Consider the following 25715-nt stretch of genomic DNA (forward strand, 5'->3'; position numbering starts at 1 on the left):
TTTTTTTGTTCGAACTATTTGCATACCACTTAGTTACCTACTGCAGAGAGGTAGCCTAGCCTGATTAATCTCAATCTAGGCTATATATAACCTCGGATCTATTTTATACAGTGTATGCCTTGGACTAGACAAAAGTGAAGGAAATTCATCAATTAAGCTTCATAATTAATAATTAAGCATCACTGAACCTCACTGAAAATTCTTAATTTTACACAGGCCTAAACATATCCATCCATCCATGATCAAATTATAAAATAGGATGCATTGTGATTTGCAGATGTAGCCTTACAGTAGCCTAAATGAACAGTATTTTGACTACCCAATTCAAAACCACACACCATTCTTTCATACAGTTTGAGGTAAGCTTGATTTATTTGGAGAGGGTGTATAGCCTAGTGCTCGCTACTGCAGACGGTATAACATACCTTTAAAAATAAGTAACGCATGGTAGCATATCTACCCTGTCATATGTTCTATAGAGTTTTATATCCCAAGGTCACACAAGCCCCCTGTTGCTCCCCATTAGCAGCTGTCCATGGTGCTGGAGTGAAACTCGCCAACTAGGCCTACTGATTGTGGTCATGATGCATTCAAGGCTTGGCTCACATCCTGGGACGTTTGGCATGTGTATATATGTCTGCAATGCATCCGAAACACTTGATTGATATAATCCGAGTATAACCGTGCCAGTAGAAATATAGGCTAATTGTGTGTGAAATGTCCTTGCCTGATGATGAAATGTGATGAACTCAAGCCAATGGTTTCAACATGAAATTGTAAACTGTAATGCACTTTGAAACAGGATATTAGCAGCTGAAATAGTTTACCGTGAAGGAGAATAAGTGGTAGAACCGAATGACATTGTGGTTGTACTCTATATGTGTCTCTAGGCTATGTGTTTTAACGGGAATTGACTGCCCTGCTATGATTGCTTTATGTATTTTTTGTAATGAGCACATTGCACCACTTTCCTAGCAGTGATTGCATCTAAGATTAAATCTTGAATCTCTTACGTTCTGCATTTTCAAGTAGGCTAACAAGTGAAGAAATCCGTGAGGAAGTGAACTCAGCTTGTTTATAGTGTCTCTGAACATTAAGTGGCGCTGTAACCAAGCTGTATTTTTGGTGGAGCATAAGCCCCTGCGGGGAAAGACAGAGAGAGAGAGAGAGAGATGGTGAGAGCCTCTCCTCTGTCTGTGCACATTGGGCTCTCTCTCTCTCTCTCTCTCTCTCTCTCTCTCTCTCTCTCTCTCTCTCTCTCTCTCTCGCAGTGGGCTGAACCTATAGGCTACAGGCGGCAGGTGTGAGCGCGCCACTGTCCGCCGAATCTTTTCTCACTTTGACCACGTTTGGGACCGAATTTGGATACTAAACCGAGGCGATAACTCACACTGTAAGTAGGCTGGCCACAGTGCATCCTGGCTGGCTGTGAGGATGTTGCAGTGATAGAGAGCACAGCAGAGCAGCTTATCCACGGTATCGCACTCAGCCGGCATCGTCAGCTGTTGCTCTAGCAGAGAGTAGAAGAGTCGCGAGCTGCAGAAAAAAAAGGCCAAACTATGCGACTGACTTTCTGCCGGTAACCGTTTTCCACCTTAAGTCGACAGGGGAGCGGATGCGAGCAGAGGTTGTCAACGAGCCTCTGACTATTTTCTGCCCTTTGTCGGTGCCGGAGGAGCTGTGCCAATGGAGAAAGCGACTCCGCCGCCCCAGCCTCAGCTCCAGCTGTCGATAGCGAAGACTGAAAGTCCCTCGGAGGACATCTCCGGTCTGACTGACGAGGAGCTGCTCAAGTGGACCAAGGAGGATCTGGTGCGTCGGCTGAGGCGGTCTGAGGCCGATAAGATGAGCGTGATTCTGGACCACGGCAATCTCATCCGAGAGGTCAATCGCAGCCTCCAGCTGCACTTGAACGAGATCAGGGGGCTGAAGGTGAGGGGGCGCGCATTGGTGAAAGATGAGATCATAGGTTTGGAGCACACCTGAGAACGCGCATAGCAGGAGGGACGTTCTGCTGTTTAGAAAGCGTCTCTGCAAACATGGTGTGAGAATAGATGGTATCATGCACATAAGCTTTATGGACATGCTTAACCTAAGGGAGGCATGTGGTTTTCATTTAGCTTTTGGGAAATTGAGGGTTTTAAAAAAAAGAGTGTAGGGAAGGGAAGGGATAGGCTATTTTTGACCTAAATTAATGACAAAATGTATCTTTACAACTTAGCTTATACAACACAGAGCAAGTGAAAGTGCAGTACGCAGGCCAATGAGGTAGAAATACTGAAGCGAAGGGCATTTTCCTCTGTTCATATGCCAATGCTCAAATCTGGCGTCCAGATCTACACACGCGCGCGCGCGCGCACACACACACACACACACACACACACACACACACACACACACACACACACACACACACACACACACACACAAATACCTCACATTCCTAGACAATTCCTGCACATCAATCTAAAGTCTGTGCAGTACAATATGCCTTTAGAAGAAAGTGGGATTTCTTTTGAAAGTACTGCAAGCATTCTTCTTTTCAGTAACCTTTATACTGCCTTCATTTTCAGCACTGCTAATAAGAGGAATATGGCACAGTGTTCACAATGTTTACAGTTAAAGCTGAGACCCAGCCTGAGGTAGCCTTAGATGAAACACATGGGGATCATTTGCCTTTCTTGGAGACCTCGTCACCTCTACCCACCCATCCAAGCTGCCTAATTACACAGGAAAGAGCTGGAGGGTATAAGAAAGGATCAGAGCAGTAGAGGGAAGGAGAGAAAAAAAGGAGCTCTTGGGGAGGTAAAGGAGGGATGTTTAAGTAAACGTTGCTGAGTGTAAAATGTTAGAGGCGTGTGATTTGACTGCTCTAACCCTGTCTTATTTCTGTGTGTGGCCTCTCCATCTCCTGCAGAGCATTCTAATCTACATGATGTACTTCACATTGAATGGCACACAGTGAGTCAGTGCTTTTGTGGGGAAGACAGAGAGGATTAGGATATCATTTCATTATGATTGCATACAGCTTTTGACTGATACCTAAAAGAGCAGTGAAATTGGACAATGGTTGCGGCGATTTAGTTCGACTTAAATTAATAGAAAACAATTTTGTTTCGTACCAAATAAAAGCACATTTGTGTTCTTGCTGCCTTGATCAGCATTGTGCATTTTATGACGCTTCCTAATGCTTTGGCCTGAGTTTAACCCATTCGCTCTCTTCCTCTTGTTTTTTCCTTCTCTTCCTCTCAGGATATTAACCAGAAGCTGCAGGAAGACAACCGTGAGCTGCGGGACTTGTGCTGCTTCCTGGATGACGACCGCCAGAAAGGCAAGCGTGTGTCCAGGGAGTGGCAGCGCTTGGGACGTTACAGTGCCAGCATCATGCGCAAAGAGGTGACCCTCTACCTCCAGAAACTCAAGGAGCTGGAGCTCCGACAGGAGGAGGTGATCCGGGAGAACCTGGAGCTGAAGGAGCTCTGCCTGCTGCTGGACGAGGAGAAAGGGGTGGTAGGCGGAGGAGGTGGCGGCGGAGGAAGTGTAGGGGGAGGGAGTGTAGGGATGGGAGGGTGCCGCAACTCAATAGACAGCCAGAGTAGTTTGCTGCTGGTGCCCGGGCAGGGGCTCCTGATGAGAGACGTGGGGGACGGGAGCAGCACATCCAGCGCAGGGAGCGCCGACAGCTCGGATCACCTTCACCACAAGCAGCTTCACCTGGCTCCAGGGGTGGGTGGGGTTGGAAGTGGTGGGGAAAAAGGGAGCCCTGAGCTTGTGCACAAACCCAGGTGTAGCAGCATCAGTGGAATAGGAGGCGGGAGTGGAGGAGACAGGGAGGTGTCCAGCCCTGAGCACCCTGCTGGGCGCCTCCGGAGTACAAGCCTGGAGTACCCATACACCCTGCCCCAGCTCTGCCGGCCCCGCTGCGGCTCCATATCTGTGCCTGACCACAGTCGAGTTATGAGGGGCCTCAGCCCAGAAAAATACGGTAGGAACGTGGGCCGACGCAGTCCGGAGCAGCACCCCAAGCACCACAGCTCTGATCTCCTCCTGGGCCAGAGGCAGCACTTCCTGGGTCAGGGAGGCAGCGGGGAGCTCTATCAGAGGCACCACAGAAGCAGCATTAGTAGTACAGGCTGCGGGAGCCCCGAGCCCCGGCAGGCACATTTAGGGGCCACTGAGCACCATGAAAAGGGCTGCATGGTCCAGGGGAGCAGCCCCGAAACTCATAGGCACCAATACAGTATGAGCCCTGACCATGTGAAGTTTGGCAGCCCTGTGAGGGATGGGCAGAGGAGGCCGGCTGGAGACGAGCTGTCGCCACACCATCGGAGCATCTACAATGGCATGAACGGTAGGTGTGTGTGTGTGTGTGTGTGTGCGCATGGTAAGGTTTCTGTGTAAGTGCATGTGATGTGATCATTCCGTGTTTTGATTTCCTAATTACTTCTAAAACTTTCTCATGCACACGACCCCTTAAATGCAGTAAAGTACATTGCGCAACACATTTTACACTCAAAATTTTACATAAATTCAAGCCATATAAACACACACACACACACACACAAACACACACCGACCCACCCACGGAGCCACCCACCTACGGAGCCACCCACCCGCACACACTCTCAATATTAACACAAAAGCTTCTCAAGGTTTTGCTAATTTGTTGTTTTCCCTCTGTACAAAAAGGATATGGCAGGGCAGAGACAGTTTCTTTCTCTGTCAAAACTGTATCAAAAAATATGATCTGCGATTTCAATGCACTTATTTGATTGAGAAAACAGAGATACTTTTCCTCATTCTGACTGTTGCAAAATTTACAGCATTATTGATTTTTCTGGCTTCTCGAGAGGAATGTGGGTTGGCTCAATGGATGAGCGAGAAAGGAAAGGGTTCAGATTATTTTATTATTTTACATGTTCTGTATCTCAGTTGGACAGATTCGACTCAAATGAGCTATGCTCAGATATCAGTGTGTGGTGTAGCGTTGCAACACACACGCACCTCTTTAGATGACGAATTACCCCCAAATCTTTGCTGCAGTCGTACCTATCTCAGTGAGCTCAGTGAGCGTCAAGGATGTCAGAGAGAAGCAGGAATATCAAAGTACCAACTTGGCTGCTGTTTAAATACCCCACAGTGGCTGATAATGATTTCTGGAGTCCGGGGGAAAAAGTGCTGAGTGGCACAGAGCTGGCAGAAGCTAAAGGACAAATTCCTCAAGGTCAAATATCTGCCTGACTTTGCAATACAAGGCTAAAATTACAAGGGAAACAAACAGTTTACACAGAGCGGAGTAAATCCAACACTTACAGGAAGGATTTCAATTACCTCTCGTGAAGTAATGGTCAATGGTTACATGAGATTATGTGCTATTGTTATTGATGAATGGTGAGTCATTTATGCCTATTGATTATTTGAATTGATATGTTGTGTTATAAAATGACAATTACAAAGCAAAGACGCAATTTACTGGTTTCAGATTGTGCTATCTTTGTTAACATTAGTATGACCTTAAAGGAGCACTCCACAGATTGTACACATGAAGATCAGTTTACTAGTTACTGGGACTCAGCCTGTGAAAACAGTTGCATAATGTCATCTGTGGCTCTGGAGGAGCTTTGTCAAGTCGGATGCCCTGATGATGTTATTATGATGTCATCAGGGTTATCTCAGCTTGTTGGTTTAGAGAGTTGTGGAGTTTAAAAAAACATGGGTATTTTCCAGACATGGATAGTCTAACAAAAAGACAATATCGAGCCGCACTATGGAGATGTAGTGTTTTTGGGACTTGATCCATACTGGAGACTAAAAGTCCAAAGATCTCAACCTCTGCTGCTTCAATTGGGACCATTCTTTTTGTCTTTTATGAGTCCCTCCAACCTTATTGAATTAAAACACGATAATCAGAAGGGGCAAGAATTCAATACAGCCACTGTAGCCTCAGAAATAACAGTTAGTAACAGTTAGTAGTAACAAACATGCTTACTTGAGCCATTTTGCAATCTCTACAGATTATTATTATTCCCGGATTATTGTAAAGACACACACAACTTCGTTTTGGATCATCATTCAGTTTTCTATTTTAGCTCTCTGGGCACTCTGAGAGATTTCAATCTTGATGTAACCTGAAACCCATATGATGTCTGCAAAAGGCCACGGCACATTAATGCCTCGCAAATCCTTAATTGGAAAATGTTGTGAGTGCACAGGGCGCTCTCTGGCCCTCGAGTCTGGTGGTTTGCCAACTGTGGCATAACTGTTGTGAACTTAGCTCAGAGTGAAATGCATGTACCAAATAGCCTTTAACCAGGTTCATAAAGACTTTATTAAGCCTGTGTGTGAGAGAAGTGGGAGTGTGTGCGTGTTGCTATAGAGTCATATTGGGATGTGATGATAGTTGTGTGTCAGAATGGCTGGGTATTCTCTGTCACAACACAGTATTTACAGTAAGATGAAGACATGCAATCAACACTTAGCCAGAGGTTGAAGATTTAGCTTTTTTGGTGCAGACACTGATTTAATTGCGTCAAAATGTAACCACCAGGCTGTATTTTGGTGTGAAAATTTGCGGACAGATTAAATGACACAAACACTGAAAAAAAGAAAAAAGTATGAATAGATAGCCTGTTGTCTAGGAGAAGCAAAGAGAGCAGCTTTGTGGCCGTGTGTGTGTCATCCACTGACCCATCCTTCCTGTCATGTCCTTTTTTGGACGAAGAGGGAATTTAATTCCTGTGACTATGTAGTACACTCCACTCGCTTGGATTATCCTCTAAGCCCTTTGCACAGTATTATTTCATTTTTTTTATGTACTTGTGTTTGTGTGTGTGTGATTTGGGTGGATGTACTACGCTGTCCCATCCAGGGTCACCGTTGCAGTGCTTTATTTAGACAAATGAAAGTCTCCTGTTCACGTGCGACTCGACAGCACTGAAGCTCAGGCCATTTAAATTCCTGACAAAATCCAAAATGAAAGCAAAACATCACTCTGACCTATGTAGCCTTTTAATGCAAACTGCTTTTGCATCTTTAGGGAAGCTTATCACACATATTCTGATATGTTTACAGCCAGGAGAAGGGTATGACCCCCCAAAATGACTAGAAACATTGTTAGTTGTGCTTTGTAAAATGACAGAGATGCCCTCTCATCTCAACAATACATGATCCAGAAAATAAAGCGGTGTACCTGAAAAGGCATTTAGAGAATTCACTACAAAGTGCATAAATAAGAGATAAAATATCTGCATGTCACTTTGGAGTTTCAGAAGTTCCTGAATAGCAATAAATATTGTTGTGCTCATATAAAATGATGGGCTTGTAATGCCTGTTAAGATTGTATGTGATATTGGGCAGTACTAGTAAACAATGAAACCTTCAGTTCAGTTGTGACCCAGATCAAATATGTCTGGCATCTTCCCATGTGATAGACTCCCACTTAGTGAAAGATAATCAGCCATGAACACTGTAGTCTCCTGACCCAGACTGTACGCTAAGCCAGTAGGATCTCTGCACTGCAGGGTCTTTTCTCAAAAAGAGGGGAGACTTAATCATGTGTTCTGCTTCAGCAATCACAAGTTCTGCTTATTAGCTTAAGCTGCTCAGATGATCGGAAGGAGACAAAAATATTGTATGGGGAAAAAAAACACTCCAGTGTGTGGGAGAATATCTGCCTTTGTGATGCCAATGAATGCCACACACACACACACACACACACACACACATAGAGTTTGTTTCTCTGTCTGATGAATGTAGACTCAGTATATGTTTACTAGTGTTTTTTACCTAGCTCAGTTTGTGGTAAAATGCCTAATATCAACAGCCTGGGAGGGCGCTTTATGTTCAATGTGTTAAAGTGTTTCTCAGATGTACCTAAGTTATGGATTATAGCTGTTATGTTTTAGGAGTAAGATTGTGTTTATTTTTGCTTTGACATTGTTTGACTTTGTTTGCATTTATTTTACAGTTTACAATGATAACAGTAGCTGGCTTAACACTCAAAATTCTTAGTTATTTTTGAAACTATGGGTACAGATGTATAAAAAGGAGCAGGCTCCTCATATTTAGTAAGTATGTCATTTACAAGACACTACAAAAATAACAAATAAGAGCAATAACATAATGAGAGCAAAATAAGAAATGCATTACACCTTCATGCATTCAAAGAAAGTCAAACAATGTCCAAGCAAATATGAACAGAATCCTTAGACATTACAGCTATAAAACATAACGTAGGTAGAGGCTGTGCCTTTAACACATCAAACATAAGGCCCTCCCTCGCTGATAGGCATTTAACACAAACTGAACTGGGTTTAGTGAACAGCCAACTAAAAAAATATATTTATTCAGATTCTGAATCTTTGAAAGAATTATCTGGTGAACTTTTGCATATCCATGTCTTACTCCACTTGGTGTATTCTGACTTAATAAAAACTGACAAACACTGGCAGCATAATTCTCAATTCTAGGGCATTGTATGCTATTTTATCTGATCGAATTAGCAAAGATCATCCCACTGTCTCATTCATTCTTCTTCTATTAATCTATAATTGTAGCATCAGCTCAGACTACCCAGCTCCTCTGGCTGTTGTTAAGAAGTTCTGCTGCCTGTCAGTGCAACAGGAAATCATCACTGAAGCTTTGGGCCTGAGATAATGTTCTCCCTCTCCACTGTCACTGCGAAAGCCAGGCTATCTCTCCCTCTCCCTCCTCTTGCTTGTCTTTCTTCTTCCTTCCACCCTAATTGGCTGCCAGTGTGAACAACCAGCTGTCGGACAGAGAGAAAACTCTGATTACAAAGCCCTCCTTCTGGAGGAGGCCGGAGGATGTACTGTTTGCCAGGCTGAGCTGAGGAAAATCGGGTTGAGGAAGTATTTGAGTGGATTACTGGCTGTTTTCTTCCCCTCCTTCTCTGTCTCTTTCTGTCTTCCTCTCTGCAACACATCTTCTCCTCTTCCTCTGACTCCACTCTATCCTCTTCGTCCTCGCTCGTCTGCCAGCGCGATTGATGGAAAGCAAGCATTCCCTTGACAAATTATGAAGTCTCACTGCCTAAGCGGCATGAAGAAACTCAAATGTTTGTCACATTTGCTTGGCATGAAAGGATTTAGGGGAGCATTAGGCTGCTGTAATTCAAATGGATTAGTATTATTACCAAATAACCTCATATGTACTGCCTACCATTCCAGCTTTTCCTTTCCTTACTAGTTCAACTTACCAAAGTGGCATGATGTTGTGTAGATCGACTTGTTCATACACATAATCCCGTGTTTCTATCGCCAAAACCTATTAAAAACGTTGCGTATTTTTCTGCAAATGAATGTAGTATTGTTCATTTTAGAATCACGTAGGTATCCCCTGCTTGATGTGTTTTATTATTTAATTTAAAACAGTAAAGGAATGAGAGCAGGTTGAAAGCTCCAGAGAGAGTTTGCGCTGAGGCCGTCAGAGATGTTTGTTTCTCAAGGTGGATGTCTTTATCACAACCCCGCAAAGGGGAAATGTTACTTTGAAATGCTATCACAGCATTTGAATTTGTAATCACACCTGAGACCAATTATCCCAAACACCCTTGCCTATAGGCCATCAGTGCAGCCATTAACCAAGGAGTGAATAGGCACTTTGTTTATCTACCTCCGGTGCATATCATTGTCACTTTTAATCAAGCCGCCCTAAGCTTTGTCTCTTGAAAGCTCGCTTCTCCCGGATGGAGCAAAAAGCCATTTATCTTCCTCTTTTCTGTGTGATTCTCAAACAAAAGCATGCTACTTTTTTGGTGCTTTACCCGTAATTCCAGCCAAATACTCATGACAATTGTAATGTTAATGGGAAATGGAGTGTGAAATGTCTACAACAAGAGAAGAAAGATTATTTTTGGCAAGCTAAATTATAAATTAGGGGGATGCAAGGAGAATGATTATGTACTGCATGTGACATTTTTTTGTATTTAAATGTTACACTGTAATGAATTTGACTTTAAATTTTACAGACAGATTTGTTACAGTGTAACATTTAAATACTTAATACCTGGCAAAAAAGTTGCCAATAAAGTCTTGTAAAGTGCTGTTATTACAGGATAACTTTTACAGGTTTGCGTTGTACATAAATTACAGTAATTTATTGTTTACAGAAAAACAAGTAATTGTAATCTGGTTTACAACATTTACTTGTAAGTTACCTGGCAACTCGAGTTGCCAGTACATAGCTGTTAATACTTTGCAATACAATATGTTGTTGTAGAATATTTTTACAGTTAATTTTTGTACATTAGCAGCCTTGCAAATTATGCATACTAGAAAATGTTTTGAATTAGAACAAGCTTACTGTTAATCTAAAATGCATCAACATTGCATTAGATTGTCTTCACCTGTTAATTAAAACCAGAGATTTAAAAAACAAACAAAAAACAGATCATTCAATCAGTATTGATGAAAATGTCAAGCAGTTGGCCGTTGTAGGATGCACAAACATCCCCCCACCCCCACCATCAGCTCCACAGCTAAATAGCAGTGTGACTTATGAGGGAGGCTGCTTGTCGTGTTCGAGCGTTGCTCCAGCCCAAACCCCAGAAGGATGTGACAAATGTTCCACAGTAGCCCCAGTCATCCGGTAGACACGCAAACCCAGTGGAATGGAGAGCAGTCTTTGTCCTCTTATGCCGAGCCAATGGGGAACGGCCCACTGAGCCAAGAGGAAATTAGCTTGCTAGGCCAGGTAATTAACTGGAAGTTGAGTAGCTGCCATGTAGGAGGGCAGCACTGGGCCTGAGGGAACCTCTGTCGGTCCCAAAATCACCAGCAGTAACCACTTTTAGCTATGTTACATTTGCATCAGCTGTAGCTGTGTGTCATGCTGAGAGCCGGCAGTGAAGGCATCAGGTCGGAGTGAAGGAGGTGAGTGGAGCTGGACAGATGAGTGCATGAGGTACACGCACAGCGTGAGGCCGTATTTTTGGCAGCTTTTAGACATTTTACTTTGGGACTAGGAAGATCTGATGTTCATGTTTTTTTAGTCATACTGACTTGCATGAATGCCAGCTTGTAAAGGAACATTAACAGAATAATAAGAGATATTACTTTGAGTATCTTCAGGTTTACTCACTTTTGTACGACTCAAAGTCTAGTAACTTTTAGCCTAGTAACAGTATCCACTGTGGCCACAGTGACAATTTTGGGATTATGGTAAAATGCTAAATCATAATAGCACCGGTCAAGCTCAGTCAAGAGTAAAATGGATTTAGTGAATGCATGTCTTTCCGTATTAAGAGTGCAAAAAATGTGTCCCTAATTATAATGACTTATGCACAAAGAAAATCAGTAAAAAAAAACTCCTGCACTGTAAATGAGCCAATTTTGAGATGTTTAGGAGATGATTATTCCCCAGCAACAAACACAACAGCAATCAGACCAGCTTTTCCACTCTATATCTTCACTTTTCATCCACGCCATGCATAAACATTTACATACAGCATATAAGCAAATATAAATTAAATGGAGCATCCTAACTTACATTTTATTTTGTAATTATATGCTTTCCAATTGTCTAACATTACAAAAGAAGAATTTTAATAAAAGATGAGAACATTTATGAGGGGATTCGCTGTTGGGGAGACGAGGCATCCCTTGTGTTCATGTGGTCATTAACAAAGGCTTCGATGGCAAAGTACTTTTTTAAAATCCCTCACTGATGTAGTTTGGGAGAGAACTGAGAGCACTTTTCTTCCTTCATATAATAACTGTTTAACTCACCACTATTCTCCGGCATTGACATCGCTCACTGTGGCGTACCAGGTGCCAAATACAGCGCAAGCATTGGTTTGTCAAGTCAGAATGAAGCCATTACAAATATTTATGTATGTCTGAATGACAAAAAGCCATTATTATAACAGATCGATGAATAATAATAAAAGTTCATTACATTTATATAGCGCTTCATCATAGAAACTCAAAGCACTTCATGGGAGTGGGGGTGGGCGGTGGACTACTCTCTACCACCAGCAATGTGTAGCACCCACCTGGCTGCTGCACGGCAGCCTTACGACGCTCACCACACCACACATCAGCTCGGTAGAGAGAGAGTGGAACATGTTATTAGTGGTGGGGGAAACCAGAGCACCCGGAGAAAACCCCCCCACACACGGGAAGAACATGCAAACTCCACACAGAAAGGCCCCGGACGACCACGGTTCGAACCCGGTAACTTCTAGCTGTGAAGCCACAGTGCTAACCATTGGGCCACCCCAATGGTAAGCAGCAATGTTAAAGGTACTCTAAGCGATGTCACGCGTTTTTTAGGCTACAACATTTTTTTGTCACATACAGCAAACATCTCCTCACTATCCGCGAGTTGCCGGTCCCCTAAACACACTGTAAAAAACCGCGTTCTCTGTAGACAGCCTAGGGTCCACACACGCCAACAAAAACAAAGTGGTCCAACCTGGACCATGCAAACATACACAAACCGTGTTCAGCCAATAACGGACAAGAAGGATTTGGGGGTTGGGGGGGTTAGTGCGCTGAAGCACAAAAGGGAGGAACGGGATGAGGAGGAGGGAGGAGCGAGCTAGTCTTCGTTTTGTTTGAAAATACTTTGAACGTCAACCCAACATCGCTTAGAGCACCTTGAAGTATTCCATGTCTGCAAAGAAAGTTTAAGTTGGCCAACAGAAGCCACCAGAAGCTGCTGGTCAGACCAGACCAGGCAAGGGGGTATTGGCAAAACCCATGAGTGCATTTAACTGAACAATGGTGCAATCCAACTTTTAATCTGTAAGAGAAAGAATGTGTCATTTCTTCTTTAAAAAGTTACATTGTCTTGCTTTAACGCTCTATGTCTGTGGCACCTGTCTGATCAAGCAGCGGTGATGAGCTGCTTTGCTGCTGCCATTAGTGTGATGGTTTTTACAGCCTCGCCATCTGTTAGACCAGGGATAGAAAGTGAGATAACATAATGGGAACATAACATGTCAAACCACTGCGGCTGACATTATTATCTCTCCCTTTCCCAACACCCAGGATGTAGTTATCCATTTCCTGGGGCATAAATCTCCTGTCCATATTGTGCATTATGTGCATTTGATGTAATGTTTTCCTGATGAGAATGACAGCGAGGCATGTGTGCAGCTCCCATTACCGCGGATGGATGGGCTGATCCGACCAACATGAAATGATTGGCACCACTCTCATTATATCTATATCATTATCTCTTACTCATTCTCTTTCAGAGAGTCTGTGAGATTTCCTCTAGGAGATATTGAAATCACTTTCATTACCCCCCACTGCTCCAGACTGACTGGCTCATTTCCTTTACTGTTACAGCAAAAAGGTGCATTTAATTACCTCTTTCGTCTGGCTTTGTAAGAGCTTTAGCTGCAGGTAAAACATGGAATTGAAGGAATTCTTGGCTTGCTTGAACTGCAGTAGATGGTCATTTTCTCTGCAGGTATGCTACTTTTTTGTAATAGTAGTTTCTCTAAATGTAGGCTGATGGATTTACAGATTGTTTTTTCCATGAAACTTTGTGTAGACATCCTTTTAATATTCTACTTTTAATCATGGGATGCAGCCTTTGCATTTCTATGTATTTGATGTGAGAAGAGCAGCGTGAAATATGCTTTATTTTAAGAGCAGAGGATGTAAATTCTTGTCCACACCTAGACCTTAATGTCAGCTCATCCTTCAGGCTTTACATGACGAAACTTTCCTTAAATTCTATATATCATTGCATTGTTCTGAAGTGAATTGCCTCAACATTTGTTTTTTTATCTGATGCAATGCATTGCATTATTTCTATCTTAATACAAAAGGCCCTTTAAACAAGACACAACTACAGAAGGATTAGTTGTTTTCATCATGGAGGGGAGAGCTGTCTCAGAAAGTGTAAACAAGTTTTTGCCTCAGGACATGGGTCATCAAGGTCCGAAGGCTTGTGGGAATGGAGAAGACAGAAGCCATTAAATAAAGATACTTGGCGCTACAGAAAGCAGCAAAGAATTCTGGGATGCTTAAAAACTAACATCATTCAGAGCTGGTGAAATTACCAATACTGCTTTTTATCCCCTCCCATCTGTGCCACACACACACGCACACACACACACACACACACACACACACACACACACACACACACACACACACACACACACACACACACACACACGCACGCACACACTGCAATTTTCTACTTTATACCCGGCCTGTTATATTATTAAACAGCACTGAGGAGTGATGGGTGGTGACATGTTAAAATAGGACAACAGCAGTTTATCTTGCAAATGTCTGCTTAAATATTTAATTTACCTTTGAGAGTCATGTCAGAATGCGTACCATACCAATGCGACTCACAACACAGGCCCTTGTAGAACGTGGAGGGATGATGTGGGGGGGCTTGAACATGGAGGACAAAAGTAAGAAAAGAAGAGTTAAGGGTTGATGGATTGACAGCACTTGCTTCTATAAATCTTTCTGATGGTATTCTGTTTTTTTTTGTTCCTGCTCTGCTGATCTCTTTTGTTTAGATATGAATCGTACAGCAGTGGTTGATTTCAGAACAGAGATTTTGTACCCAAACAGAACATGAAAATTCCTGGTCAAAAAGTGACATCTATACTCCATGCATGACTTTGCATGTGGTTGCAATGCTCTCTCTTTTGATAGAGATGTGTGTACATCTCAGTCTGTCCCTGAGATCACAAAGGCAAAATAACCACATGCATGCACGCACGCACGCACACACACACACACACACACACACACACATATACTGCCCTTGTAGCCTTGATCAGCCTACAGGGCTCAAATTATCCAGATTTACTCCAGTGAGTTCCGTGCTCTCATCTCTCCACAGTCTACTTCAGCCCCAAAGTGAGTCAAACAGCAGAAACCACAGCTTCAAGTATTTACCGTTCCTACCTGCTGCCATCACTCACTTCATTACAGTTCTTACACAGTAGTTAGAAGACATTTGCCATTAATTATAGCAGCATGACCATTTTCCCTCTCTTATGCCTGTATTTTTATACTTTGCATAGACTAATGTGACAAAAAATGTGAGCTTAAATACATTTTATTTTTAAAGCAACAGTTGGAATGATTTCTGTTGAGATTACCCATTTACAGCCTAAAATACATTTAAAAAGAACATAGAAGAACAATAAAGATCTTTTTAACCAATTATAACAATCTGAAAAATATTGTTCCCCTAAAAGCAGCGAGTGATTGAGACAATTTACCAAGCAAAGCAGACCAAGCGGCAACCTCCTGGCCTGAAGAGGCCACCAGGTAGAGCGTGCGCCCATATACAGAGGCTTAGTCCTCGACGCAGCAGTTGCGGGTTCAGTTCCGACTTGCGGCCCTTTGCTGCATGTCATTCCCCCTCTCTCTCCCCTGTCATATAAAAAATAAAGGCCTAAAAACAAAACAAAAAAATGTGGAAGTTCCTTAAACCTGCATAATTTCTAATGGCCACCAGGGGGCGACTCTACTGGTTGCAAAATAAGTCTGATGTCTAGAAGTCTATGAGAAAATGACCCTACTTCTCACGGGATTTATTTGAGTTTATGGTCTTAATCGCTAGTTTCAAGTATTTTTCAATACGGCGTAATGTTCATTTTGCAAATTATGGTCCCATTTAGAGAGTAAAATAAATGATAAGGCAGGGTATGCTTTAGGGCGTTGCTACCTTGGGATTAACAAGTATTCTCGGGGTCTCAGTCTGGGGTTCTCAAACTTGAGGCTTCATAACAGGAAGTCCACAGACCAATGGATGAAGTCACGATGGCTACGTCCACTTCCTTTATACAGTCTTTGGTAACTACACTAGTCCAGCTGTTTCTTATAAGGAATTGTTCCACATTTTGGGAAACATATTTATTTATGTTTTTGAGTTAGAGAGCCATTAGCTCAACATACAAACTTGAAACCGCAAATTGTCATTTTAACATTTGGGGTTGTGTTCAGATTAAACAAACAACATACTATGTGTTTTTTAGTGAGATTTACAGGTTCTATTACAGTTTCCCTCTGCTTTTATTTTTTATGCTAAGCTAAGTAAATGGCCTTCCAGCTCCATACTTAACACAAGGCAAGAAAGCGAACAACTATATATCCCAAAATGTGAAACCATTCCTTTAAGATACTTACCAACTTTAGATATATTGTCCCTTAATTTGGTGTTCTTTAGTGAACAATGCATGATTCCCTGCCATTTGAAATCACTATGCGACATTGTAACATTTCCTATCATTGCTGTAACAACTGAGAATAGTGTAGTGATTTTAAGCATGGAATATAATATTACATATAAGGTCTGGATAAAATGTCAAAAAAGTGGACTTCAGAAAGAGATCTTTGGAAGTCCTGAGGCAGCCATTTTGTTGATGAGTTTGAAAATGCCAGCCTTAGTAAATTACACCTTGATATTATTATTTCTTTACACAAATGAGTTTACCCTTCGTTTACCACCGTCATTTTTATTGATTTGAATAAGAAAGACAAGCCACCAGGGTCTCTCTAACACTGACTGACAGCTAATGCGTCCACGACTGTCCACCAGCATAGCCAATCAGCATATCAGTGCTACAATCTAGTGCAGCAGAAACAACCAAAGCTCTGAAATTCCCCAGACCTGAAGGTGGTATTGACTTAAAGTCTGGCCTCCCAAGACTGTGGCCTTTCTGTGAGACTGACCAAACACTGACTTGAATTTATAAGTATCCTGCTTTTTTCCATTTATGTTGTGTATGTGTTCTGGCCACTCATAATCTCTGTGTTATGCATTCAGAGCTTAGTCTTAGGCTCCAGTGTTGCACATATCAGCACTGACTGAAGCCGCCCGAGGGACATCAAGACAAGTAGCTCTCCTGCCAGGCAGCCTCACTGACTGACTGACTGTCTCCCTGATTGTCTGACTGATTGCTAGCTAAACAGAAGGTCACTGATCTACCATACATCTCCACAGACTTTCCTGCACAGCCAGCCTGAATAATTTATGTGGCAGATTTTTAGGAGATCTGAGGGAATGGCCATGTGAAATTACCTTGCATTGATCCTGTTAGTTGAGTGAAGAAGAGGGAGGGGGTGACAGATCAAAAGAGGATTCATAGTAGATCGGTTGGAAGCTCAGCCGTGAGGAGAGCAGGTTTTTGTTTCCCAGTTTGATTCAAACATCAATAACAACGATAAAGATTACTGATTTTGACAAATTAATTCAGATCTTTTTTCATAGCTGCTTTGGATTTTTCACTTATTTAGACCCATTTTCATGAAACAAAAGATGATCTGATTAAAAAATAGTTCTTATATTAACTAAGATTATGAGTCATATAGAGTTCATAATTGGTATCTGGCTGCAGAAGAAAAATGGTTCCCCATTCGGAACAGTGATTTATTCAGTGTGGGAGCAGCTTCTCCCCAGCCAATCTCATAAATCTCTTTGTGGAGAAATTTAGAGCCTTTCACTCAAGCTCTGGTGAACAGAGGTGGAATTTAAGGAAGCTTAGGCCCCACATTATTCTTGAGTAATCACATTATCTATATACTCTTGCTCTGACCCACACAGAGCCCTCTTCCCTCTACAAATTTCTCACATCCCGTTAAATCCAATTTTGGGTTGAACGCCTGCTGTATGTTTTCTCACTGTATAACTGTCTTTGAAGAGGTCACAAGGTAAGTTTCGTTAGACATTGATCAAGTTCACTTTAAATGGATTCTCTTGGATTTTGGCACATGCCTGCTGTGTGTTAACAGGACTGCTCCATCACAAGACAGCAGTTTGTAATCTTGTGACCTGTGCAGTGCGTGTGTGTGTTTGTCACTGCAGACCTTGAGACAGCAAATCCATTTAAGCTAATTGTTCTTGTGCTTGAGCGGGTGAGTCCTAAGACCCAGAACTGACTTAGCTTGGTACGTTGAACAAGTATCTGTATTGTTTCCACCGGCTCTGGCTGTTGCTTTAACTGTATGTTACTTGTTCTCTTTGTACTCTTAATTCCTGACTGTACTGTGATGTACAGAATGACCAAACTGACACCAAAAATTATGAAACGGGACAAAAATATCAAGCCTGTTTGAAACTGATCTGGACATTCTAGACAAGCTAATGAGCTCAAGAACAGAGGGGCGCCAACCTTCATATGGCAGTGTGACGACAAGGCCTTGCAGACATGTGTTTATTATGAAAATTAATCCGGGAAAGCATCTGGAACTAATCACATTGTATAGTGGGCATCATTTTGCACCAATATAACTAACATAAATTCATGTTTTAGAACTCCAAATAATTCAAAAACACATTCTGAAACCGCTAAGATGTCATTGCTTATATCGATCTATCAGAGCATGTTTAAGTTATGCTTTCAAATGTACAATTTAAATAGAATAGCTACACTTCCTTTAGACTTTCTTTCTTTGTTTCTGTTGGAAGACTCTTGACGGACCACTGCAACCGGTGAAGGTCAGGTGACAGATGGACAATAGCTACTTCTTGAGTTGCCTTGCTTGCATGTCTACTAGTACGGTAAAATAACTTAATGCTAAAAACAACAGTGAAGAAGATAACACAGAAAAGTAGTAAAAAAATCTATACAGCAAAAGAAGAAATGCAGCAAACCTCAACCTGCTAAAACTGATCTCACAGGTATATGTAAAATGACCACAACCTTGTAACACCTATTACTAATGTGTTAAAAATTTTGTGGTGGGGCAACCTCTAGCTCACCTGGTAAAGTGTGCGCCCCATGTAGGCTTAGTCCTTGGCAGCAGCCAGGGTTTGAGTCTGGCAAATAGTTTTTACACACTATGTGCCACCACTATGTATATTGAGAGGTTGTGTTCATTTTACATATTTCTGTAAGCTCAGGATGTGCTGAAATGTATTAAAATGAATATATAATACATAGTCAAACCCTCAGTCACTGTGGTCTTTTAGATAATATTGTAGGCTAATAGTAGCCAAGAAAACATACTAGCTGAATGGCTTGCTAGCAGTTGCACTAGCTAGGCTACCCGTTGGTCATGTGACCCTCATGTTGCAGGATGTAACCAAGGGGGTAAGCTTTGCTTCAGAACTCGAACATCCTATGGAGCCATTTTGATGCTACAATGGAAAAACTATCACCTCCCGTTGGCATTCCATTGACTGCCATTCATTTTGACGTCACTTTGACAGCGAATAACTTACATCTGAAGCGTTTAAAGACTCTATTTGTCCATTGTTTATTTCTAAAGAAACACGACAATGTATGAAAGGCTCCATTACCTTGTACCTCACGTTATGGCTCCGTTGCAGATTTTTTTTTGTAAAAACAGGCTAACGATTGTGTCATAACCAAGCGACTTACTGTTGCATAAAGGAATTACCGTATAGTACAAGAGAAGCTCGCAGGCAGTTTAGACTTACATGAGCTGTTTAGGTTTAATTACTAATGTTAACTAGCATTTTAGTTAGCAATAATTAGCCTGTGCCCATGTTATCTCCTTACATATACCTACGCTCTCCGTCTCTGCAAGATTGGGAATGATTGAGATTTCTCTTGGCACAGCTCCCAGAAGAATTACAACTTTCAGACAGGTTGCTCACGTCACATTTACGTCGTCTCTCTCAGTTGGAGGCTGCGCAGTAACGCTCAGCGCTCACCGGAAAAGTGCTTCTAATATCCTTCACTGGTCTCCGTCCAGAGCAACGGGATCTGTTGGTCCAGTTTATATACTGTCTATGGATGTAACGGCCTGTCGAGAGTCTCCATTTTGTGTTAGATTCGTAGTTATGCGTTAGCTATAGAGGATATGCACACATAGATGCCGTGGCTATGTTGGCATGCACCTTCTCAAAAATGTAACTACACGTCTGTGCTACTGTGATACCACGTGGAGACCATAAGAACTGTCTTTCGACGCTTACAAGACAACATTAAGGAAGTCTTCTACTTTGCAGTAACATACATGAAGCAAAACTTGTTCCACTGTAAATCTTCTGCTTACTGCATACGTTGCTCTCTATCACAGTAAATGAGTTTCAAGCATGTTTGCAAATTAATCTGGATGTTCCAGACAGTCTCTGAGCTCAGAAACAGAGGGGACGTCAACCATGCGTTTGTTATGAAAATGTATCTGAAACACATCTGGAACTAATTACATTGCACAGTGGGCATAATATTAATTCTGTGCTAATGTGACTAGCATACATTTAGAGCTGATTTGTAAGAATTGTCTCATCATATTAATGAATGATTTTTTGTTTATAGCATCAATCCAAAACCACACTCAGAAACTGCTGGGATTTCCTTGCTAGACCACTCATTGTTTGTATCGATCCATCAGAGCATGTTCAGACAAAGTCCTGCTTTTAAATGTGCCAAACAGCTCCAGTATCAGCTATACTTCCTTTGTACTTTCTGTTTCTCTGTTTGTGTTCGTGTGTGAGGAGGAAGTGAGATGTGATCATGTATTAAGTGCTCTCTAACTGGTCTATGAGCTCTGCTTTAGCCGTGAAATCAATTCCATTCCACACACCCTGACCTCCAAATGAAAATATCCTCCAGCGCATCCCCCGACTCTTTAAAGTAGTTTTCATATCTCTTTGTGCCATGAGTTGCCTCATTCCCCCTCCCCCCACCAAGATAAACAGAGTGAGGGAAGGGGCAGGGAACTTAGTGAAGGTGGCTACTGGTATTTTTCGCAGAACTCGACGGTCACAAGAGCGTTATGAATCTTTAATGAGAGATGTTAGCACGCCAAGGAGAGGAAATGTGCTGAAAACATGATTATGGGCTCATGGGGAGGAAACCGGTGGTGAAGAGAGAAAGAGAAGAGAGATAGATACAAAGCAGGGAAGCAAGGAGAAAACAATTGTTTCGAAGGACAAAGGAGTTACAGAGGGATACAATTTTGTTTTCTTTTAAAGCTTGGGCTGCTTAAGGCAATGGCATTTTGTCCACCGCTTAACCGAACCAAGTTTGAACCAGAAGTGCCTACGGAGCCAGAGCGTATGAGGGCAAATGGTGTGTGTCCTGTACTTTAATACAGTTTTAGATTAACACCATTTTGGTTGACAACAACATTTGTCTTGGCAAGCAGAAATAAAGCAGCACAGGATGTTTTGGTCAAGGATGTCGAGATAAAGTCAAGAGCCTGCCTTGTGTTTAAGGACAATAATGTTGAGTGCAATAGTGTGATGTATTACACTTGTCAGTGTAAGAGGGCACCGCTGAACTTGTAGTGAACAAAGTAATCTACGACTCCTTAAGCAAAATAAATCTTTGTTTCTATCTCTCACTGTCTGCCCCTTAAGTCTCCGGCTATTGTTCCAAGTTATCTTTTAATCTTTAATTTGATACACTTTGAGATTAAGGTCTAGATAAATCGTTCTGCCTGTAGTTGTGTTGTACTGTAGTAGTGCATGTGTGCACATTATGTTTCTCATTTTGTGCGAAGGTTGTCACCACTCTGCTCGCTGTCACTTGCACCATTGCAGCAGAGATTAAAACAGATGAGGGGGGGAATGTGAAAAAAAGTTTTAAATGCTGCTCTATCCAACATAATATAAAATGGTGGCCATGGTCCTTTTGAGTGTACTATTTACCCTAGATTGTTTATTTTGTCGTGAAATGCTTTCAGTTTATAGAAGTAAAAGGAAACTGTTTAATGAGATGAACCATACTATACAAATAGTAAGAAATACACTTATTCGCTTTCTTGCCAAGAATAAGATAAGAATATTGATACCACTCTATAGATTAAGTATGGAGCTAGAGCCGAGAGCAAATTAGCCTAGTTTAGCACAAAGACTGAAAGCAAGGGAAAACAGCTAGTCTGGCGCTGTCAAATAAACCTGCCAACCTGCACCTACAGTATAAAGCTCACTCATTACTGTAACATGTTAAACCTCTTTTGATTAATCTGTTCACAAACAAAATTGTAGCAGTGATTTGGGGTTTGTTGGGAATCATAGGCTTTTGCTAATTCTTGGTGAATAATAGCTGGTAGCAGTGACAGTTAAATCTTCATTAGGGGTTGCCAGGCAAGCTGCAAAGAAGTGCTGGGCGAAGGATAAACCATTGTTTGCCAATAAATAGTTATACCATGTAACTGAACTTTGGAGAAAGGCAGGCTAGCTGTTTCCCCTTTCGTCCGGTCTTTTTTCCTAACTTAGCTAATCACCTCCTGGCTATACTGTAGCTCTATAGTTAACATGGAGACATGAGAGTGGTATCGATCTTCTCATCTAACTCTGCAAAACCGCAAGCAATTGTATTTTCCAAAACTTCAAAGTATTACTTTATATATGGTTCAGTCAGCTTTTGCATTAGTGGTGACTGGAACATGTTAAAAAATAAACCAATTCCCAATTTTGCGCCGGGAACAAAAACTGGTAGTACTCCATCACCATGCTTTATTAATGAGTCATTTCCCCTTGTTTTGGCAGTATGAAAAGACAGACGTCAGCTCCAAATCATTTGATTAACGAGGTGCTCTGCTCTTGTCATAACAACACATTGAAAACTCATCTCTTCCTTTGTCTTTCTTTCTTTCTCTTTGTCACAGCCTTGATATCAGCCGGCTGCTGCACCAACAACTGTAGAAATGTCAAGCTATGGGACAGGTAAGAACCCCTCTCCACCTTGTTTCTTTTTCATTAACCTCTTTTGCGTTAATAAGAGTCTTTGAAAGAAGAACAGCCAATGAAGGTCATTGTGTGCTCTTTCCATGAGGGCCCATAATCCTGTAATTAGCTGTCATTATTCTGTTTTACCATACAGAGTGCTTTTTTTAGCTTGAGTCTCTAAACCTATTTACATTTACCAGTTGGGTTTGAGGGTATTTGTGTCGGGACTGTATGAAAAAATTGAATATTTTCACTCTGTTCTCTTGCTAATCATTAGGTGATTAATACAATATCTCTGATTCATATGTTGTTGTGATCCTGTGCCATTGCGGGGTCAGTCCTTGAAGCGTCCCGGCTCCAGATGAGTAATGTGTTTGCATGCTTGGTCGGGCCCAGGTGTAATCACAGTGGGTTTACAGTGGGCCTACCGAGGTAGAGGTGACCCTATCCTGTCCTGTGTGCAATCCTACATCTTCACTTAGGCCCCAGTGGGAGGGCGAGATGGCTGTATTAATATTTAATGACTGCAAGACAAGACATACCTCCCCCTAGAGGAAAGTCACGTCCCACTATAGCCATAACATGCACACATACAAACACACGTCATTCAAACACACATTCTTATGCTTGTTCTTCCATATATGGTGACCTTTTTCTACCTGTGGATAAAGGCGTCTTCCTCCTTTTCTTACACATCAGTCTTTTCACCTCATCGTTCTTTCTGTGCCTGTGCTTTTCCAGCCCACTCCCACTTACCTCATACAAAAATATCAATGACTCAGGTGAGGAACAGAAGAAAGTGTACTTCATGTCAGTAGATGATTTGCGAGCTCAGAGAAAAGCAACAAGGATATGCGCTAACAATGAAGTCAGGTCCCATGGCCGTCCCTGTGCTCTCTGCTGTGGTGGAGACAGACGCAGGCGGGAACAAAAGGATCTGTCACTGATAAGCAACACAAAAGCCTGCAGTGATGAACGTTCCTAAACTCTCTGTCTCTTTTATTTGCTTCCACAGGATTTCTGCATCTATCTATCTATCTATCTATCTATCTATCTATCTATCTATCTATCTATCTATCTATCTATCTATCTATCTATCTATCTATCTATCTATCTATCTATCTGTCTGTCTGTCTGTATGTCCATCTATCTATCTAGCATTTATTAATGCTTAATAAATACTTTGCTAATGCTTTATAGTTCACGAACAAGCCAAGAGCATCTTTTGGGATGCCAGGTTGTGAAAGACCCTATGGCTCTGGTGCATCTGGACCAAAATCCATTTATAAACAACTTATTAACACTTACATTTTGCGGACTTGATGGATTATTGTAAGAATTTAATACCGCCTTCAAGGTTAAATCCAGTATTCGTGTTGTTATGAGAGGCAGGTGACCTGTATTTATCTGACATTTGACATTTTGACGTGTACATGTGTAAATAATAAAATTAATGATGGTTGAATTCCATTTAGCTGCTTCAGTTTCACGGTCCTGGTATTGTGCACACTGCTTCACTGTCACACTGCTATGGCTTACTGGGACACAGGACATAGACATCGTTTGTTATTAGTAACACTGTGCTCTTCCTACTATGACAAATCAAAATCCCTGCTGTGAAAAAGAGAATGTTTGTATTGCTAACTGTTGAGTATTACAGTACTCACCATGGAATTGAGTAATGCTTTCTGAGTAATGCAGAATTTTAGTGGTGCCTTACTTTGCAAGCAGCAAAATGCATACAAAAATAGTGTTCATGAATGCCTAATATTGTCCCACAGAAGCTGAACTTCCTTTTAAAATACTATCAATAATGCCCCACAAAGGTTATACTGTAATAAATAAGATCTCTTCTTCTTGTTCTTCTATTCCTGTACAGCTTTGATGCCTCGTCTTGACCCCAACTTGACCAGCTAGTCTCCTCAAACGGAGGGGGGGGGGATGACAGTGGTACAGCCCTCTTGCGTCTCTGGCCTTGATAGACACAAGGGCCCCTCGACGCCGTCCTCCACGACTCTGGATGGTCTGTCATGTCGTGTCAACAGCCTGCCTCCGTGTTTTTGAGAGAAGAGGGGACAGGGAGTTTTGGGTGGAATGCTATTAGTACGGTTGGTAAAACTCACGGAGACTGCCGGAGCTAAATGGATTAGAGTGGACATCTCTCCCTTCCAACTGTGACACGGCCACCTCTCGGAGAGCACTCAAAGAATGGGAGGGACGCTGGGGATCGGTGATAGAAGATGTAGAGGAATCTGCACTGTTTGTGCCGCTACTCTCTGTTTACAAATGTACATCATTGGTGGAGAAGCACATACATTGAACTTCTTTCTGAACCTTTATTTTCCAGCACTTTTTCCTCTTTCTCCTATTTCCCTCCCTGTTTTCCCCACTCTTTCCCCTCTCTCCTTCATCTTCAGATATCCATCATCTTCAAAGTGTGTAATGAGACTGGTGTAATCTACGTTCTGTCTCTCCGTCTCCAAATCCAGCTAATCACATGAAAGCCATCGTCTTCAACGTTAAATTTCAACTAAATTTAAAAACAAAACAAAAAGCATATTTGTCAAAGATGTACTAGCAAAGACAAAAAAAACAACCTCTTCCTGTGTCTTAAACCAAGATGGTCATCATTACTAGCTGCTGACAGATGTTCTAGTTCTATAAGATGCAATGTTCAGGTGTTATTTTTCTTTTTTTGTATTATCTTCTTTGCTCCCTTAAAGCGCCTATATCGAAGCTGGGGAGAAGATTATATGTTTCTCCATGTTGTTGTTTTTTTACAAGGAAGTAAAGTCCAAGTAAAAGTAGATTATTGGATTAGTTTTCTATATATCTATATATATAAATATAATATGATTATTATTTTTGACTTACTGGTATTAGAACTATTATATGAAGATGCACACAATATATATCAAATAATAAACAGACTTCTTTATGTAAAGGTGTATCACTTGTTCAGGTTTCATTTCAGTGTGCTGACTTTTCACCCTGCAGTCAAAGGTCACATTGGACAAGTTGTGAAGCCAATAATAAGTTTAGAAAAAAATCTATAAGTCACCGACAGCAACAATGACAAAATAAGGATCAGAGTGTAATTTGTTTCTCAGTTGTCT

The 25715-nt window shown here is 41.7% G+C and overlaps 1 protein-coding gene across 1 annotated transcript; it reads left to right on the plus strand.

The window, feature by feature from the left end:
- The first annotated feature begins 1258 nt into the window (after positions 1–1258).
- ccdc85al (coiled-coil domain containing 85A, like) lies at positions 1259–25509 on the plus strand. Its single transcript, XM_028595961.1, has 4 exons — positions 1259–1932; positions 3253–4351; positions 22539–22596; positions 24479–25509. The coding sequence occupies exons 1-4, from the start codon at positions 1687–1689 to the stop codon at positions 24495–24497; spliced, it is 1422 nt and encodes a 473-aa protein (XP_028451762.1). The 5' UTR covers positions 1259–1686; the 3' UTR covers positions 24498–25509.
- The last annotated feature ends 206 nt before the right edge of the window (positions 25510–25715 follow it).

Source organism: Perca flavescens, chromosome 2, assembly GCF_004354835.1.
Source record: "Perca flavescens isolate YP-PL-M2 chromosome 2, PFLA_1.0, whole genome shotgun sequence".
Lineage (NCBI taxonomy): Eukaryota > Metazoa > Chordata > Actinopteri > Perciformes > Percidae > Perca > Perca flavescens.